Genomic DNA, 17,782 nt, shown 5'->3' with positions numbered 1-17,782 from the left:
GAACCTACTGCTCAGAGGAGCTTTCCAGGAGAAAAGAAAGAAAAAGGTACAAAGAAAAGGCAGGGGTACTCCAGACTCTGCCTCTGACTGAAGCCACACGTCAAAGACCACGCGGTGCAGAACAGGCCAAGGGCAATGAAAGACAAATCTCAAGAGGTGGCTCAGGAGGACCCAGGAGAGCAGGACAAGAGGACAATGGCAGATTTATTTACAGTAGGACACAAAGAATACATACATTAATTAAAAATTACAAAGAATTACAGAGAAAACACTTGGGGGAAGGAAGAGAAATCAACGCTGGCTGAGCCTCCCCACTGAGGCCGGGGTGAGAGAAAAGAGAAAGAATAAAAAACCAAAAATCAACCATAATCTGAGAGAGGGATCTCCAATCAGAACTGACACAGGACTCCACAGAACAGTTGGGTCACACATCCCCTGCTCCCTGTCTCCATCCTCAGTTCCTGGCTGATCAGATTTGGGCATCTGGAGACTCCTGGCTGAGTCCCAGTGCCTGGGAGGCAAATCCAGCAGGGAGTGGGGATGGCAGTAAGACACAGGCCTGGACCTGGTGGAAACTCTTATGGCAAATGGGGTTAAAACAAGCCCCAAGCCCCTCCAGGGTGCCTGTCAGTGCTGGTGACAGGGAGGGCTTTGGACAGTTCTGGGTTGGAAGTGTCACCTGTGGCAGCTGCTCCTTTGGAGACCTCGCTGCTCACTACAGCAAGAGGCAAAACAAGATTTCCAGAGATCTCACAAAAAAATACCCCAAGCTCTGACTGAACCCAGCAAGTCTGTGGCCAAAGGAAACCTTCACTGTAACATGGAACCTTTTTACAGGTCAATAACATCAGAAGTGACCAAAACAAAAAACTTTTAACCTCTTTTATAAAGAGCTTCCTGGGCTGACTCAGGCATCGAGCCCCAGAAACAGGGGAGCTGGAGAGGAGCTCACCCCACTGCCCTGCAGGGCTCAGACCATTCTGGGGAGAAGAACAAAGCAGAGGGGGGGGTGAAAGCTTTTCCTGTGCCCTGGAGGTAGAGAATCTCAGAGGTGGAGAGGAGGGCAGCTGGAGCAATCCTTGGGGCTGCTGTCCCTGTCCCCAGCCCCTTGCACATGGCTGGCACAGCCCAGCCCTGCACCAGCTCCCTTGGCACTGAACAGCACGTGGCAGCCTCCCCTCCACAGGGCTCCACGGTGCTCCCAGGAAGGACCTGGATTCCAATCCAAACCCTTGGATTCCCTGGTGCATCCTTTCCAGTCCCAGATTCCAGCACCGCCGCAGTCACGTCCCGTGGGAAACTCCCCCTCCTCCTGCAGCCCTTCCAGGGGGGGAAGCCCTGCTGAGGGCTGCAGTTCCCGGGCTCTCCCAGGGTGAAATTGCACTTCCCAGGCTCCACATGGCACCTCCATCCAATTGTAAACGAGCTGAAGCCAGGAGCTGAAGCCAGGACTGCAGTGCTGGGGGAAAGCCTCGGGGATCCTTTCATCTGCCAGAGTCCAGCTCCCTCTCCTGTTGCAGACACGAAGGCAGGACAGAAACCCAGTCTGAGATTTGTCTGAAGAGTCTCCCTGAATCCTAGAGCACCCCAGAGGGCTGGAAGAAAACGTTTTCCTAAGTGTTCCCACTGCTGTCTCAAATCCATCCGTCATCAACGCGAAAAAAAAAAAGATGAATTAGCAAAAAGGGGGTTTACATATACAGAGGGGTATTTCTCTGCTACAAAAACCCTCCCTCAAATATGGAACAGGATAATAAAGTTAAAATATAAGGTATCTACAGACCCCTTTGCCCCCCAGAAGCAGCCCAGAGTCCATGTACACTGTGCCAAAGTTTACATTCCAAAACCGAGGAGTTATTTATTTCTCTTGTTGCTCTCCCACTGGATTTTGTTTCCTTGAAAGAGCTGGGAGCTGATGTCCCCATTGCTCCCAGCAGGAGAGGTGCTCAGAGGTCTCTGCTCTCTCCTGGCTCTCTGCCCTTCAGTCGATCTTCACAGCAGCGTAGATCTTGCGGACGAACATGTAGGCAGCATAGAACCCAATGGTGCCCGTGAGGAGCCAGAAGGACAGGACCATGAGGGCAGTGTAGCCAAAGTACAGCAGGGATGGGATGAACTCCACAATATCCAGCTAGAACAGGAGAAGGGAGGAAAAAAAAACCAAGCAGAAGTCAAGTAAAGAAGCGAGGAGTGCTGGGTGCTGAGAGCTGTCAGTGCCCTCTGTGAGAGGGGGAACCTCCAGCCCCTCAGCTCTGTCCCATTGGGACATTTCTGGCATGTGAAGAGATCCCCTTTCAGGTGGCTCCCCCTGAGGCACTTCCAGCCTCCCCAGGAAGGAATGTTGGCTGGTGAGCAGCACAGGGACAGAGCAGGGGCAGGCAGCCCTCCCACATCCAGCTCCTCCTGCCAGGGGCACTTCATGCAGGAGGAATGGCCATACCTTGTTCACAAAGTAGAAGATGGCGTAGATCAGGACGTAGAAGGCAGATCCCCCAGACACCAGGAAGGTTCTCCACCACCAGCGGTAATCCTGGGAGGGGAAAAGCCCCAGCATTACCCTGGGTCACTCCCAGGGCAGCTGTGACCCTTCTGGGACAGGGAGCACACCCACTTCCCCCCAAAGGAACACCCCAGTTTGGGGCTGGGGAGCTGTGTAGCCATGGAAGTGTTTCCCAAGCAAGAGGATGAGAAGCTGAGGTTGTCAGGAAATCCAGGGGCTTCAGCTCCCCTTGAAGCTGAGAGGTGTCAGGAACAACCACACTGGGTCACAACCAGAGTTCTGCTGAGCAGCAGCAACACCCTGACCTCTGCCCTGAGCTTCCCAAACAACAACCAGAGCAGCCTCACCTCAGCACACAGCTGGAAGTACACCATGACAATGCTGATCTGGGAGCAGGACACCACCAGGATGATGAACACCAGGAAGAGAAAGCCAAAGAGGTAATAGAACTGGTTCTCCCAGATTGCCTGAAACAGACACAGCAGAAACTTGTTTCCCTGCTCCTGTCATCAGTCAGCAAACAGAGACCAAGCCCCACAGCTCACCCAAGGGAGAGCCAGGGGCCCCTGGGGCTCACGGGTCCACAGTGTGTTTCATTGTGCTCCAAGAGGAATCAGGCTGCCTGAAGACAGCTCTGAGGTGGCTCCTTCATCCCCCTCCATCTCCCTCCCTAGCCCAGGGACAGCAAATTGCTCCCTGTCCATGGAAAAGTAAAAAACCACTGGGAGCAGCTGGAATGGCCCAGTGGATGCTGTAAGAACAGGATCATATTTTACAATAAGCTTTTATCTTTACCACCATCCTCCCAATCACCAAGGAGTGTCCCATAGGCATCTCCAGGTGCTTCAGTGACAGTCTGAACAGCCCCAGAGCCCCACTGCTCTCTCTGGAAATGATCCCAAACAGCCTGGGGGGAAGCTGCTAGCCCTGTCAGCAGGCACAGGGACAGGAGACTGCTCCAGGGCCAGCCTCTGCCTTTCAGAAGTGTTGGGACTGTTGGGATCCTGCTCAGGAGTGAGGTGGGTTCAATGCTTACACTGAAGATGAAGAACAGCTCGATGAACATGGCTCCAAAGGGCAGGATGCCAGCCATGAGGATCCTGCAGAGCCAGAAAGAAGAACCATAAGCAGCACAATCTATCTGCCTGCCCACCAAGAGTCCCCTGTGACCACACCAGCAAAAGCTCCACAGCTCCAGATAACTCAAACAGATTTCACACAGCAAGTGGGGCAGCTGCTCCCACCCCCTCCACCAGCACCAGAACCACCACAGCACCACTGTCACCATTGTCTGGTACCACACAACTCCAGGAAACATCTGCCTGTGTCCAGAGACCAGCAGAAGGTGACACTGGGCAGCTCAGGGGACTGAAGGGAAAGGGCTTCCCTCACCACATTGCCCAGACACTCACCCAACAAATTTATTCATGTACCACCTCTGCTCTGGGATCTGCCTGGGGATCTGGTTGGTCCGGACAGGATTGTCATAGGGCTGCTTCCGAAACCCAAAGTAGTAACCCAGGTAGACCAAGGGCAAGGAGATCCCAAACCACATGCAGAGCAAGGCCACCATGGTAGGGAAAGGCACCTGGAACCACAGCAAGAGTCACAAAGGGAGGCTGCCAGCAAGGTCACCTGCCCTGGAGACTGAAGTCACCAGCCAGACCAACCCTTGCATCTCCCACTGCCACAACACCCCCATGTGGAAAGCTCCTGTGAAACAAAGGGTCCTGAGAGCCCCCCCACCCCCTCCCAGGCAGCAGGGTGCAGGGTGCAGGGAGTACCCACCGCTCCAGAGGAGTGTTTGCCCCAGATGAAGCAGTTCAGCACAAAGCAGAGACCGAAGACCACCCCGGGGTACAGGGTTGCTGTCTGCAGGGACAAGCACAGGGGAAGGGAAAACACATCACTTGTCAGTCAGATGTTCCTCTGTAATGAGTCCACTCATCCAGATGTTCCTCTGTAATGAGTCCACCCAGCCAGATGTTCCTCTGTAATGAGTCCACTCATCCAGATGTTTGTGTGAGCAGCCCAGCACACAGCGGGAGGGCTGTGGGGAGATCTCAGACCATCCCCTTGCTCTGGGGTTCACCCTTCCAGGTCCAGCCAGCAGGACTCCATCCCCCAACTCTGTGGCACAGCCACCCACACACACCCGTGGAGCTCATCCACAGCCCCCTGCACACCTGGGTGACCCCCCAGGCCCCAGGACTCACACAGAAGGCTCCCTTCTTCCATCGATGTCCTTTCAGAGTCCGGTACAGGCGGCCAGCAAAGAATCCACCAAAAACCCTGGAGAGGAACAAGCCAGGACAACACCAATGAGCTTTGATTGTTGGGAAGAAGGGTTGGGAGGCAGGAGAGCACTGCTGGGGGCAGACACACAGACACCTACCCCATGAACATGAAGAGGAAGCAGGCAGTGGTCATCAAGGCCCCGCGGCTGGAAGGTGAGAGCATCCCCAGCATCGCAACGACTGCGGGGGCAGAAAGGGACAAAGAGCAGCAGCTCTGCTGCAGGGACAGCCAGCTCCTGGGGACAGCTCCCTGCAGCCCCTGCCTTCTGCACACACCTCACAGAGTAACACCCACAGCCCCCAGCTCTGGCCAGAGGGAGGAAGCCACAGCTTTGATCGAGCTGCAGACCACGCTGCAGCCTCAGATTCCCTGGAGATTTGAGCAGGTGCAGCTCAGAAGAAAAGGGACAAGAGGGCAAAGTCCCTCATCCCACTGTCACCCAGAGCTCATCCCTTGGTGACAAACACCAAAGGATGGCTCAGCTGGGAAATGGTGCCTACAACCACCTCGAGAAACCCTGTGACCTCACTCAACCTAAGAGGAGCACAGGCTGAGGCCAGTGGGAGCTACAAACACCCTGGAGCTCCTTCCTTGTACCCTCAGAGCCACCCCATGCCACGGGTGACACTTACAGATGACAATCAGGATCATACAGAAGAGCTGAATTCCTGATCCCAGGAGAGAGCTGAGGATCATGGGGTACTGTGGAGGCCTGAAGACATCTCCATGCACCAGTTTCCAGCCAGATTCTTCCATAGTATCTTCCTGTGGCAGCAGCAGGAAAAGGAGGCATTTAGGTGATGGTGGGAGGTTCCTGGCACAGGCAGCCTGGGGGCCCTGCACCCACTGCTGCTCCAGGATTTTAACACTCCAGTTAAAATCAGAGCACACAACAAAACTGCCCCTCCTGAGCCCAGGGCTTGAGGCAAAAGAGGAAAAGGCAAGAGCCAAGACATCCAAACCTTCAGCCTGGAGCCCTCCCCTCCCTCTCTGAGCCCATCCCCAGGAGCACACACTCACAATGTCATCTTCCTTGTTGTAGTTGGCAATGTCCTTCCGGAGGGTCCGGATGATGATCATGCTGAGAATCCCTGGGAAGCAGCACAAAAACAAGATCAGCTCAGAGCTCCTGACGTGGCTGTGCTGCTCACACACACTTCTGGCTGGGAGAAGAGGCCCAGAGTCACCAACCATCACCCCCAGCCTTCAGGGAACACAGAAACACAAGCCCAGGGAGCAGGGAAGGCAGGATCCCAGCAACAAGAGGGCACTGGGGCTTTCCTGATGTGCTTTAACCTTATTCTGCTCCCCCAGTCAGAGGGCAGAGGTGGCTAACTGTCTGACCCCAAGGACACTGCCTGAACCAGGAGGTTTTCTGTGCCAATGTTTGTTTCCTGCCTCTTCTGAGGGGGTTTGGACATGGCCCCATCCTCCTCCAGCCACCTGGAGCTGAGGGGCAGAGACAATTCCCCACCCCTGACTCACCTGAAAGGAAAAAGACAACCACAACTGAGTTGATGATGGAAAACCAGTGGATCTGCACGTCACTCATGGTCAGGTAGGTGTCCCAGCGGGAAGCCCACTTAATGTCACTTTCCTGAAAGAACAGGGAAGTTCTTCTCCCACCAGCACAGTCCCAGTGGCTTCCCCAGGAGCTCTGTGCCAGGCCTGGGGAGCAGGGAGCTGCCAGCCAGCTGCCCACTGTCCCTCACCTCCCAGTGGACAGAGTAGGTGAAGAGCAGCTGGTTCTCTTTGGAAGGGTCGATCTCCTGGGGGGCAGAGGCTGTAGCTTCAGGCAGAGTGCACAGACTCTTCTCATCAGTCTTCAGGTCTGTCAGGGAACACAGGGCACAGCTGGGTCAGCTCCCACCTCACCCACAGCTCACCCTGGGCACAAACACCCCCTGGGCTGCCACAGCCCTGCAGGGGACACACTCCTCCCTTTCCATTCTTCCCTCCTTCCTTCCATCCTTCCTTCCCTTCTTCCTCACCTGCTCTGCAGTTTGCAAACCCAGCATGCTGACCAGAAGTGGAGCACTGCTAACAAACGTTAAGGAGAGCCATGCACCCCTTAACTGGAAGGATAAAAGCCAGAGGCTCTGGAACCAAGGACCCCAGACAAACCCTCTGTTCCCAACAGAGCCTGCTGCTGCCAGGGCAGAGCTGCAGGGGGTGGTACAGACAATGAGGAGCTTCCCTTGGAGATTCCTATTTCCTGGTGGGCTGACTGAGGTAGAAGTGTTTCCCCCTAACCATTATTTTTAACATTCAATCCCCCAAGAGCAGTTCCAGCCCCCCTGTGGGTCTCCAGACTATTGTGCAGTCTCAGTCTGGGCCACAAGAGCTGGACACCAGGGGCACACTTCAGGCTAGATGACACAGGGCAAAAAACCCCAACCCCCACACCCCAATCGTGTTTTATGGATTGGTTTTCCCTGGATTACATTTCCAGGGTGTCTTCAGAGAGGTTTGATGATTGACTTGACTCCCCCACTTCTGTGTCCATGACAGAAACAAGAGCTGGGACCCAGGCACATCCGTGGTGTTCAGCTCTTGGCCCTACAAGAGATTCTTCTCCTTTGCCCCCTGCTCTCACCTTCAAGTTTAATACTCTGGGGAATGACTTCAAAGCGCACAACCCTGTAGGTGGGCTCCTGGTTGTCCTCCACATCCTCTCTGTGGTAGTAAAGGATGAAGGAGAGGTGGTTGTGCAGGTAGAACTACAACAGATTGACACCAAACACAACGTTAGCTCTGCAAGGGGGGAACTGGCAAGGCTCAGAAGCAACAACTGCAGAAAGCAGCTTCAGTGCAGAAACTGAAAGACTTTCAACTGTTCCCAGGTGCACTGTGCTACAGAGCAGGGCAACACCTCCCCAGGGCTACAGGGACCAGAGGAGAGAACAGAGATGTCAGACAGGTAACACCTCAGCCCCTCCAGGCATCAGGGAAAATGCTTTGGTCTATTTCTGGTCTGGAAAATATCCTTCTGATATTTCACATCTCAGCCATGCTTTCAGTGGCAGCAGAATCACTGAAATTAGGTCAGAAAGATCTCAGGAGCTACAACCTGAGTTCCCTGCCTGCTTCTTCTACCACTGCACGAGGCTGTCCAAAGCTACACAGCAAGCCCAGGCCAGGACTCCTGCCTATCATACCAACAGCCCAGCACCCATCCCCTCCTTCCAGTGAGAAACTTCTCTTGTATTTCCACCCTTTATAAACCCTCTGGTTGCTTTCCACTCCTGATAAGTCTCTGGCAAGCTTCTAAAGCCCTCTGACAGCCTCCCAGAGCTCCTGCAGACCCCCCTCAGTCAGCAGCTGGATTCTCTACCTTGTTCCCATCCATAAACCCAAGCCTGTATCCATGCTCGAACTGCACATCCTTCTCCTTCTTCTTCTCCTCCTCCTCACGATTGGAATAAAACTCCAGCCGTGTGGCCACAGGGAGGTTATCAGCAATGCTGAAAGCACAGATTTCAGATCAAATTTGTCCCCAGCACAGAGAACCCCCTGACACAAGCCCAGCTGGGGGTGGGTGACTCACAGATGGACATAGTAATCCTCCCTGATGCGCTCAGCTATCAGCTTGCTCTGCTCCATGGTCAGGGTGACTGCCTGGTTGGGCAAGTTGCAGAGAACTTCACATTTCTTCTCCACGTTCATGGAAACCTGGAAAGGTGTGTTTACAATTCTGTCCCCCCGAAGAACCTCACCTGGAAAAGAGGAAAACAAGAGCAGAGTGAAAGAGTGTTGGGCTTCAGGGCACAGATCCTGCCACTGCCCAGCTCGGCCTCTGTCACCACAGGCAGGGACAGTTGTGCTGTTTTACTGGAAGTTCCCACTCTCCTCCTGAGGCAGATTACATGCTCTGCTTCAGGAAAAGTGCTTCCTCTGTCCCACACACAGACACCCCTCTTCACAGACACCCAGCACATCACACATCACACAAACACTTTGTCAGAGGTGATGTTTCCAGTCACTTCTCCTCCTGTGAGTAAAACCCCCCCGTGGCTCAGCAGCAGCCCTGCTCACTGCTCACTGCTCAGCAGATACACACCCAGATTCTCAGCCTTGTAGGTTATCTTGGTGGGCTGGCAGAAAGGCAAGGAGTAGTACTCATAGGGCAGCTGGGTTCTTGAGCTGGTGAGCTTCACAGCCTGCAGGAGGAAGAGCAGGATTAACCCTGGGAAAGGACTCCCACCACTTCCTCCCCTCTCCAACATCAGCCAGGAGCTGAAGCTCACTCTGGGACAGTTCCCATAAAGCTCCTGTTGGATGCTGATTAAAAAAAAAGAGACAGATGTTCCTGGCAGAGCTCCAGCTTTCTCTGCTGCTGCCCAGTTCCTAGCTGTGCACCCCCTGCACTGCATGAGCAGCATTTCATTCACAGAGAGACTCTTGGAGGAAGAAGCAGGGGGGTGGCTTGGTTTTCCAAGTTCATGACTCAGCAAAGTTCTAAGAAATAACAACAAGCTCAGACTAGGTTCAAGAGTCACATTTCATACCAGATTGCAGTTGTTTCCTTAAAAAAAAAATAAAAAAAAATTCATGTCACACAGGACCTGGAGCTCTGGCCTCTGGGGATAGGAAGAGTTGAGCAATTCTGATTTCTGTGAGGGAAGCCAAAGTCATCAGATTGGGAAGAATCTGGATGGTGACAAAACCCAAGCATCTCTGGGATGTTCCCACAAATCACACAGGACCAGGGATGTGCAGAGACAAACCACAGGGCCACAGCTGCTCTGAAAACCAGGAGTGTTTTGTAAGGCAGCCAAGCTCACTTATTGGAAGAGCACTGGCAAACACTGACTTGCCTTATCACTTGAGGAAGCATTTGGCTCCTGAAATCCCTTTGGGAACAGCCATTCCAATACCCCCTTCTTCTGGGAAGCTCATGGTAGCCACAGGCAAGTCTCATTTGCTTAAAAATAGCCCCTGTCTGGCAGCCTGTGGCCAGAGAGCAAACTGTGTTGTGCTTCACGTGGGAGCAGCCAACCTCAGCATCCCCAGGGGTGCCCCACGTTGTGCTGAGACACAGCCCACAGCTTGAGAAAAATAAATGAGAGAGGCTACAGATTGCTGATGTCTGGAAATGAAGCCTGGCTTCCTCCTGGAGGGGTGAGCAGCTCCATCAGTCACTACCAGCAGTGCTCTCCTCCAGCACTCAAGGACAAATGCCTGATCATGGATCTCACTGGCCTGGCAGACACAGTGTGTGCAAAAAATGGGGAAGTTCTGATTCAAACCACTTCTTTATTCTGCTGGTCACCTACCACCACCCTCTGTAAGCACTTGGGAGAGTCAGTACAAAGCTGGAGGAAAATCTCTGGTTAAATTCACCTTGAGGCTACAGAGGGGAAGAGGGCTGATCTCCCAAAGACAGCAGCATGGCCAGGGCTTTGGTGCAGCTGCTGGAGGAATTTGGCAGAGGGCATCAGAAGCAAGGAAGAGAATCATGTGGGGAGCTGCAGGGTAAGATGAGGACACTGACCACCTGGGGACTGCTGCTCCCTAGCACCCTACTCAAACACCTTGAGAAAGGGAAAATACCTGCCCCCAAAACTGTAGTAACAGGATCCCCAGATTTCACTTTCCACTTAGCTGTTATGATATAAAGAAGGGGAAAAAACCCACAAAAATATAAGAAACTCCAGAGCAAAGAGAGCAGCAGCTCCTACCTTTATTTCTACAGGGTCGTTGCGGTGGAAGTTGATAGGAGCCACCCCAGGCACATAGAAGGAGTCTGTGCCATGCAGCAACAGCAGCAGCAGCAGTGAACACCTCAGCCTTTCCTGCCAGGAGGAGAGGAAACATTAAAACACAGCAGAAACATGGGATAAAACATGTCAAAGGTGGGCAACACCACCAGAAGTGTCATCCCAGGCACTGGAAAGGCTGCTCAGCCAGGTGATTAAACACTCAGGAAACTGCCCAGGACATTCTGTGACTCCCAGGGAGTCACTTTCCACTCTGTGTGTCTCTGCCTCCCCATCTGCAATCAGAACATCACCTTTGCTGTCACCTGCTTCCTGTGCCTCTCTGTGTGTTGCTTTCTCTGACCTCTGAGCTCAGTGATTCTCTGGCACAGGAGGGGACTGTCCCCTGGGCAGGTGAAGCCCTGGCAGGCACATCCCTCCTGCCCCACAGCACCACTGACCTGCAGCAATTATCTTGCTTCGTTTGCCACCCAAGTGCCAGGCACCTGCAGCCCAACATGACTTCATAAAAACACAACCCCCCTGGTGCCAGCCTTGCCCTGAAAACACACACAGAGTCTCTCCCCAAAGACTTTGAAAATCCAACGAAGGCCTCAGCTGCAAGAAACCAGCCCCCACCTTCCCTGAGCCACTTCTTGTCCTGGGCTGCTCACACACTCCTGGGAAGGCACCGCAGGACCCGAGACTCCTGCCCAGGGTACCAGGAGGTACCAACCACCTGAGGACACCTTCAGGCAGCAGCAATTTGAAGCATTTTACCAGAGCTGGGGCTGTACCAGGGCTGGCTCGGGTCTTGCAGCTTCCTAAGCCAGACCTGAACTTATAAGGGAGGAAAGGGAGTGACCAGGTTGGGCACCATGGCTGAGGATGGACACTGCCCCACTCCTTTCCCCCAGAGAAGGGCAGGAGGGACATCAAACAGCCATAACCAAGAGCTTCTCATGGAGTTTTGAAGGAAAACAAGGAAAGCCCAGGAGAGCAGAGCCCTGTGCCCTGCTCCAACGTCCCATGCCACAGCTTTTGAATACAGTGACAGGGAGACAGAAGGGCAGAGGCTGCTGGCTTGTGGGGAGAAGCAAAACTCCCCATGGAGCAGAGCAGAGAGGAGTTGTGCCACAGCTCAGGCACATGGGGACAGCACAGCCCCAGCTCCTCACTTCTGTGTCTCTCAGCCCATCCCTGCACTCGGAGGAGCCCCTGGAGAGGAACAAGCTCTGCACTCACCCATCCCAGAGACTCCTCAGGCACCGGGAGGGCCCTTCCCAGCCTGTTCTGCCTCCAACCAAAGAAAAGGCTGCAAGGAATCTCCTGCAGGACCAACTTCGGCTCCAACCCAGTGGAGTACAGGGATGCTTAAAGCCAAACCCCAACCCCCGCTCCCCCAGTGCCTCCCAGTGCCTCCCAGTCCGTGGCTACACGAGTCCCCTCACAGCCCCGGCCAGGCACCGTTCCCTCCCGGTACGGAGGGGACATCCTGGGAAACTCGGGAGGGAAACCGTTCCCCTCCCAGGCAGGCACCGAGCACCTCAGCAGCTCCTTGACCGCTCCGTGCGGCGGCACCGCCCCGCACCGCCCCGCACCGTCCCCAGCTCCCCGGGGCTCGGGGAATAACCCGCTCATTACAACGAAGGGACCCGGGGCTGCTCCCCCGCCCGTAACCGCTGCACAGCGTTTGTGCCAACCCCACACGACACCACCGACCCTTCCACCGGTACCAGTACCGGGCTCGGGGGGAGGCAGGGCTGCTCCTCACACCCGGGACCGCCCGCGGCAGAGCCCCCGGACCCGCACAGCGCCGGGACTCCCGGAGCCGGGGCGGAGGGGACAGGGACGGACTCCGCTCCGCTGACCCGCGGGCCCCTGCCCTCCTCCGGCGGGGACCTCCCCGGGGACGGGCGGTGCGGCTGCCGGGGCCCGTGCGGGACACCGGAGCCTCCCCGGGGCCGGCCCGGCCCGCAGCCCCCCCGCAGCCGCTGTCCCGGGGCCGCAGCGCCCGGCAGAGCCCCGGGAGGAGGCTCCGTGGCCGCGGGGCCGCTGCGGGGCCCCCCCGCACTCACCCGCACCGCCGACGCCGCCATCTTGGATCCACGTGTCGGCGCTGACGTCAGCGGAAGCGGCGCGGGGTTGGCTGCCGGGTTGGTCGCCATGGCGACCGCGGCGGGGCCGGGCCGGGCCGGGCGGTACCGGGTCCAGCCCAACCCCGCTGCCCGGGACGGGACGGGGCACGGCGGCTGCGGTTCTAGGGGATGTCTGAACCCGCCGAGCCGGCCGGGGATGGGAGGGGTGGCCCCGCCGCCATCTTCCCTGCGGGCAGCGGCCTCACGGCCCAGCGCGGGCGCCATGTTCGGTGCGGCCCAGGAGGACCGGAACCACCCGGCCGGGCCCTCCGGACAGAACCCGCGGGCCTCTCTCACTGACTCCCGGCCTCGGCCCAGCCGCGTCCCATGCCCCCTGCCCGGGCTGGGAAAGGCGAGGAGAGAAATCCCGCATTGGGGGTAAAATAAAACAGCTCCGAAAACTGAGACAATCGAGTCTGGGGCTCAGAAGCTGCGATGTGAGACATACAGGACAGTCTTAAAATAAACAAACCAAAATAACTCCCTCCTTTTCCCCAAATAACCCAACGTTAAGCACCAAAAAGCAGCAGCAGCACAGAACGAGTGGGAGGTGTCCCTGCCCACGCAGGGGGTTGGAACTGGGTGGGCTGTAAGGTCCCTTCCAACCCTGACAGTTCCGTGATTTTATGAAACGCTCCAGCGTTTAATTGCAATCTGCAGGAATCACAGCACACGGCATTACCAGCCGGGGTTCCCCCCCTCCCCAGCTGCTCTGCCATGTCCTCAGCCCTGCCGAGAGCTGCCAGAGCCCCTGTCCCCTCCCGTGGTGACAGAGGAGGGGACAACATCCCCAGGCATGGGGCAGTGGCGAGGCTGGGCTGGGGGGTACAGCAATGGGAGGGTGCGGGGTGCCGGCTCTCCTTTCACAGGTAGTTGTCCTCTTCCTCCTCCTCCTCCTCTTCCTCGTCCCTCGCCAGCGCTTCGATGTCGTGGGTGATGTCGGTGATGATGCGGTTGAAGGATTCGTTCTCGGAGCGCAGGGAGCAGCTGTCGTAGCTGCGCACAGCCGAGGCCGAGGTGTTGCTCATGCTGCGCTTGATGCGGCCGAAGCTGTCGGTCAGGATCCCGCCCTCCCGGATCCCGATGCTCTCCAGGAACGTCTCGAAGTATCCGATGTCTTGGTCGGGGATGAAGGGTCTCATCCCTGCCGGGGGTCACTGTCACCTCGGGGTGCGGACATTCCGGCCCCATCCCCAGCAAGCAGACCCCCTCGGGGTGCTCTGGGGGGGTCCTGGGGACCTGGCTGTACCCCAAGGGTTGCCCGCACAGGGTGACTCATGGGATCCCGGACTCACCCAGGAGAAGGAATTTCCTGCGCTCCCCATAGAGGCGCAGCAGCTCCCCGCAGTACTCCCGCACCGGCCCGCCCAAGCGGTACTCGCGGAGCAGGAGAGCGAACTGCTGGATCTCCTGGGGTGACAGCTTGTTGCGCAGCTGCGGGGACACGGGGACAGCTCGGGGTTGACGCATGGCCGGGACACACAGGCAGGGCGCACCCCAAGCTCTACCACCACCCCCTCTCTCTGCTCCCCACCGGCTCCTCCGCGGTGCGGGGAGCTCGCACCCCGCTTCCCCCACCCCCCCACCCTGGCTGCCGTCATCGAGCGGGACCCCTGGCTTGTCCCTGTCCCCTCACTGTCATCATGTAGTCCTGGAGCTGCTCCAGCCCCGCGCCGCTTTGGTCGCTGCTGCTGCAGGCGGTGGCCAGGCTGTGGTGGGACCGGTGGAAGGAGGGTGAGGAACCACCGCTGTAATACGCCTCGAAGGTCTCGTGGGAGCCATTGCTGCGGGAGGACGGGGGTCAGGGGGTCCCAGCACCCCTTGTGCACCCGCCAGACCCCCCACACACACACTGCACAGCACCCACCCTCGGGCAGAGCTGGAGCATCTCTACAGGTGGTACAGGCACCACCCTGGGGCAAAAACACCCACCGTGGGGCAAGAACACCCACCCTGGGGCAGGGACACCCACCCTGGGGCAGGGACACCCTTAGGGGAGCCAGACTCACAAGGAGCTGCAGCAGCTGAAGTCAGCATCGTATCCATACGTCCCGTCCGTGCGGCAGCTCTCACCTGGGAAGGGACAGCCACGGGCTGAGGGTTGGGCCAAGTCCATGCCACGGCAGCAGCCCCCCCTCCCTGTGCCCGTGCACTCCTGCCACCCCACTCGTGTCCCCCTGCCTGTCCTCGGCCACTCACTCCTGCTGGAGAGCCAGGGCCGCGTGGGTGTGGAGGTGTAGTGGTACCCAGCACGGTCCACGCACTCGATGCTCTGGTCCCCGTAGATGATCTGGAAGACCTGGCAGATGAGGGCACAGGACTCCTCCCCGGCATCCTGGAGCAGCAGAGGGACAGGGAGAGAGCCAGGAGGGTGGTGGGTGGGTGGGTGGGTGCTGGTGGGTGGCCGTGTGCCAGCAGGCGACCCGGTGCCACCGTGTGACCACGCGGTGGCAAGTGGCCAGGAGCCAGTGGTAGCCACGTGCTGGGGACACTCACCCTGTTGGGCACGGCGAGGATGACGAGGTTGGAGTAGGCGTCGGGACAGGGCTCCTGGGGGTCCAGGGGGTTGCTGCCCGTGTGTCGCCGCTCCCAGCTGCCGAACCCAGCGCCCCGTTCCCAGCTCCCGCCGGCGGTACCAGCTCGCCGCCGCTCCCAGCTGCCACCCCCGGGTTGTCGCCTCTCCCAGCTGCCACCCCCGGGTTGTCGCCGCTCCCAGCTGCCACCCCCGGGTTGTCGCCGCTCCCAGCTGCCCGAGGGCCGCCCGCGCTGCCTCCTCTCCCAGCTGCCTCCCCGCCGCCTCTCCAGGCTGCCGCCCTGCCTGCCCTCCTGCCCGCCCCGTGCTGCCCTCCAGTCCAGGCTGCAGATCGTGTGCCGCCGCTCCATCGGCCCCCCCAGCCGCCCCCCCGCCGGCCACGAGCCCCCCGGACGCTTCTCGGCGGGGAAGGCCTCGGGGACACCGGCCGGGGCTGCCTCGGGGTGCGCTCCGGCGGGGACCGGGTCCACTCCCATGCCTGGGGCAGCGAGGAGGGAACGGGAATCAGGGAGGGGGGGACTGCGCTGCCCACCCTGCCCGCCCCCCCTGGGTCTCGCCGTGGCTTCCCCGTCCCCCCGGCTGGGTGGGATGTGAGGGATGGGGGTGCCCCGGTGGGATGGGGACAGGGGGGCTGCAGAGGGGCTGGGGCAGGGGGTGTGGGGCACAGGGCAGGAGTCAGGGGACAGCTCCATGTGCAGGCTGAAGCCCGGCACAGGCCCCTCCCCGGGGACCCTGCTTGCAGCTGAGCCCCCACAACCCTTTGGGGCTCCGTGGGGGGGAGGGAATGAGAAGGGGGCCACTAGCACCCCCTCTCCCCCTGCCATTCAAGGGAACCAGGGCTGGGACCTGCCTGCTGGGGCCACGGGGAGCCCAAGAGGGGGGAGCAGCTCACAGCAGAGATAATGGGGGCTAAGTCAGTGCTCCCCTCCAGACCCGGGGCAGCAAACCCCCACTGAGCCCCTCATTGAGAGCCCATGGACCTCTCCCTCACCCACCCACCCCCCCTTCCCAGGCTCCATCCTCCCCATTCCCTGGGATGGCTGTGCCATGGTGGGGGGTGTCCCTGGACCTGTTTTGAGGATGAGGAGGTGCAGGGCGTCATCGCGCAGGTAAGAGGCAGCAGCGATCTCGTGTGTGGGGATGCGCAGGATCAGCTCCTCGTTGTCCCGCCAGGTCAGCAGGAGGCAGCGGGCGGAGAGGCTGAGGATGCTGTCCTGCTCCGGGGTTGTCTGCAGCGGCAGCTCCTGCAGCTGCTGCGGGGGCACCACCATGGTGGGAGGGGGGGACACCCGATGGTGGAGAGCATCTGACTATGGGCAGGCACCCGGAGGTGGGGGGCACACTTAGGGCAGGGTCAGGACTCCTCTTACCCTGGCCGTGTCCAGCAGCTGCAGCACCTCATCCCGGCTGGAGGGGTTCAGGGAGGCTGTCACCCAGGTCAAGTGGCCTAAAAACTGGGGGGGAAAGGGAGCACTAAGCTCAAAGTACCTTAATGGGGCTGAGGGTGCACATCGTCACCACCCCGTGTCCCAGAGCCTCACCCACAGCATACCCAGCCTGGATGTATGTCCCTGGGGTAGAAGAGGCTGTGAAAAGGGGGGGGGTTCCCTGCCCCGCAGTCCCTTCTCCCCATCCCTGGGTGTTGTCCAGGCAGAGAGGGGACCAGGACCCTCCTGGCCACCACAGATGGTGGGTTGGTGGCCTTGTCCTCCCTGCTGTGACCAGGCAGGGGCCCCAGGCACCTCTGGGGAGACCCCCCTGCCAGCCCCTTACCTTCACCTCCTTCTCCACGTAGTCATGCAGCAGGATCTGGGGGTCAATCAGGTAGTCGGGGGGGGTAGAGGGGCACGGAGTGGAGGGGCCGGCGGTACGCGGTGCTGCGGGGTGCGGGCTTGCGAGCGGCCTTGGGGAACACCAACCTCTTGATGGGTGACACAAAGCCCTGGAAGGGACAGGAGCATGGGGACATGTCAGCTCCAATAGGGGCTGGGCCTTCTCTGTTCCCTGACCCCAAATTCACATTGTTTAGGGTGCCGGGGTGACCCCATCTCTCCCCACTGCTGTATCCCCCGTCCCACCCTCATCCCGGTGTCCCCATATGTCCCGCTCGTCCCTACCCTCCCACCTGCCCCCCGGGACCCCCGGCCCCACGCACCTTCTTGCCCTTCTTGGCTTCGCAGTCCATGTTGGGGCCGTGGTGCTGCTCCGGCACAGCCCCCCTGGCACAGCCCCCCCGGCCCCGCTCGGCGCCGCAGCCTTTTCCTGTGTCGGAAACTCCACCAGGACGGCTGGGATGTGAGTTCCTGCCCCTCCTGAGGGGTGCTGGGACTGGGCTGCACTGGGCTGGGCTGGGATCAGGACAGGAATGGGACCGGGACCAGGACAGGGACTGCAAGAGTGACAGGGGCAAGGACAGGACTGGCACGGGGATTGGGACTAGGGTTAGGACTGTGACTGGTTCTGACACAGGTACCAGGAAGGGACTGGATTTGGACTGGGGCTAGGGCCAGGACCGGGACCAGGACCAGGACAAGACAGGACAGGACTGGGGTTAGGACTGGAACTGGGTCTGGGACTTTGGCTGGGACTAGGACCGGGACCCGAGGCCCCTCCA

General features: G+C 58.7%; 2 protein-coding genes across 2 annotated transcripts; both read right to left on the bottom strand.

Annotated features, from left to right (window-relative positions):
• Positions 1 to 186: 186 nt before the first annotated feature.
• Positions 187 to 12,665, bottom strand: TM9SF4 (transmembrane 9 superfamily member 4). Its single transcript, XM_030463037.1, has 18 exons — positions 12,576 to 12,665; positions 10,480 to 10,593; positions 8,859 to 8,958; positions 8,346 to 8,514; positions 8,133 to 8,262; positions 7,395 to 7,518; positions 6,511 to 6,629; positions 6,284 to 6,395; positions 5,819 to 5,889; positions 5,431 to 5,563; positions 4,896 to 4,977; positions 4,717 to 4,792; positions 4,289 to 4,372; positions 3,913 to 4,088; positions 3,537 to 3,600; positions 2,848 to 2,967; positions 2,441 to 2,530; positions 187 to 2,131 (listed from the first exon to the last, which is right to left on the bottom strand). Exons 1-18 carry the CDS (start codon positions 12,663 to 12,665, stop codon positions 1,982 to 1,984), a joined length of 2,004 nt encoding a protein of 667 aa, XP_030318897.1. The 3' UTR covers positions 187 to 1,981.
• A 525-nt stretch (positions 12,666 to 13,190) lies between these two features.
• On the bottom strand, positions 13,191 to 17,425 carry CCM2L (CCM2 like scaffold protein). The gene is given in 11 exon segments (XM_030463044.1): positions 13,191 to 13,779; positions 13,931 to 14,069; positions 14,272 to 14,419; positions 14,645 to 14,708; positions 14,835 to 14,970; positions 15,132 to 15,646; positions 16,238 to 16,421; positions 16,539 to 16,622; positions 16,942 to 17,004; positions 17,006 to 17,110; positions 17,324 to 17,425. Coding segments are annotated over 11 exon segments (1,749 nt in total). The 5' UTR covers positions 17,354 to 17,425; the 3' UTR covers positions 13,191 to 13,498.
• Between the last annotated feature and the right edge of the window lie 357 nt (positions 17,426 to 17,782).

This window comes from Calypte anna, chromosome 20 (assembly GCF_003957555.1).
Source record: "Calypte anna isolate BGI_N300 chromosome 20, bCalAnn1_v1.p, whole genome shotgun sequence".
NCBI lineage: Eukaryota > Metazoa > Chordata > Aves > Apodiformes > Trochilidae > Calypte > Calypte anna.
Note: the sequence above shows the minus strand (reverse complement) of the source record. Positions and strands in the feature narration are given on the sequence as shown.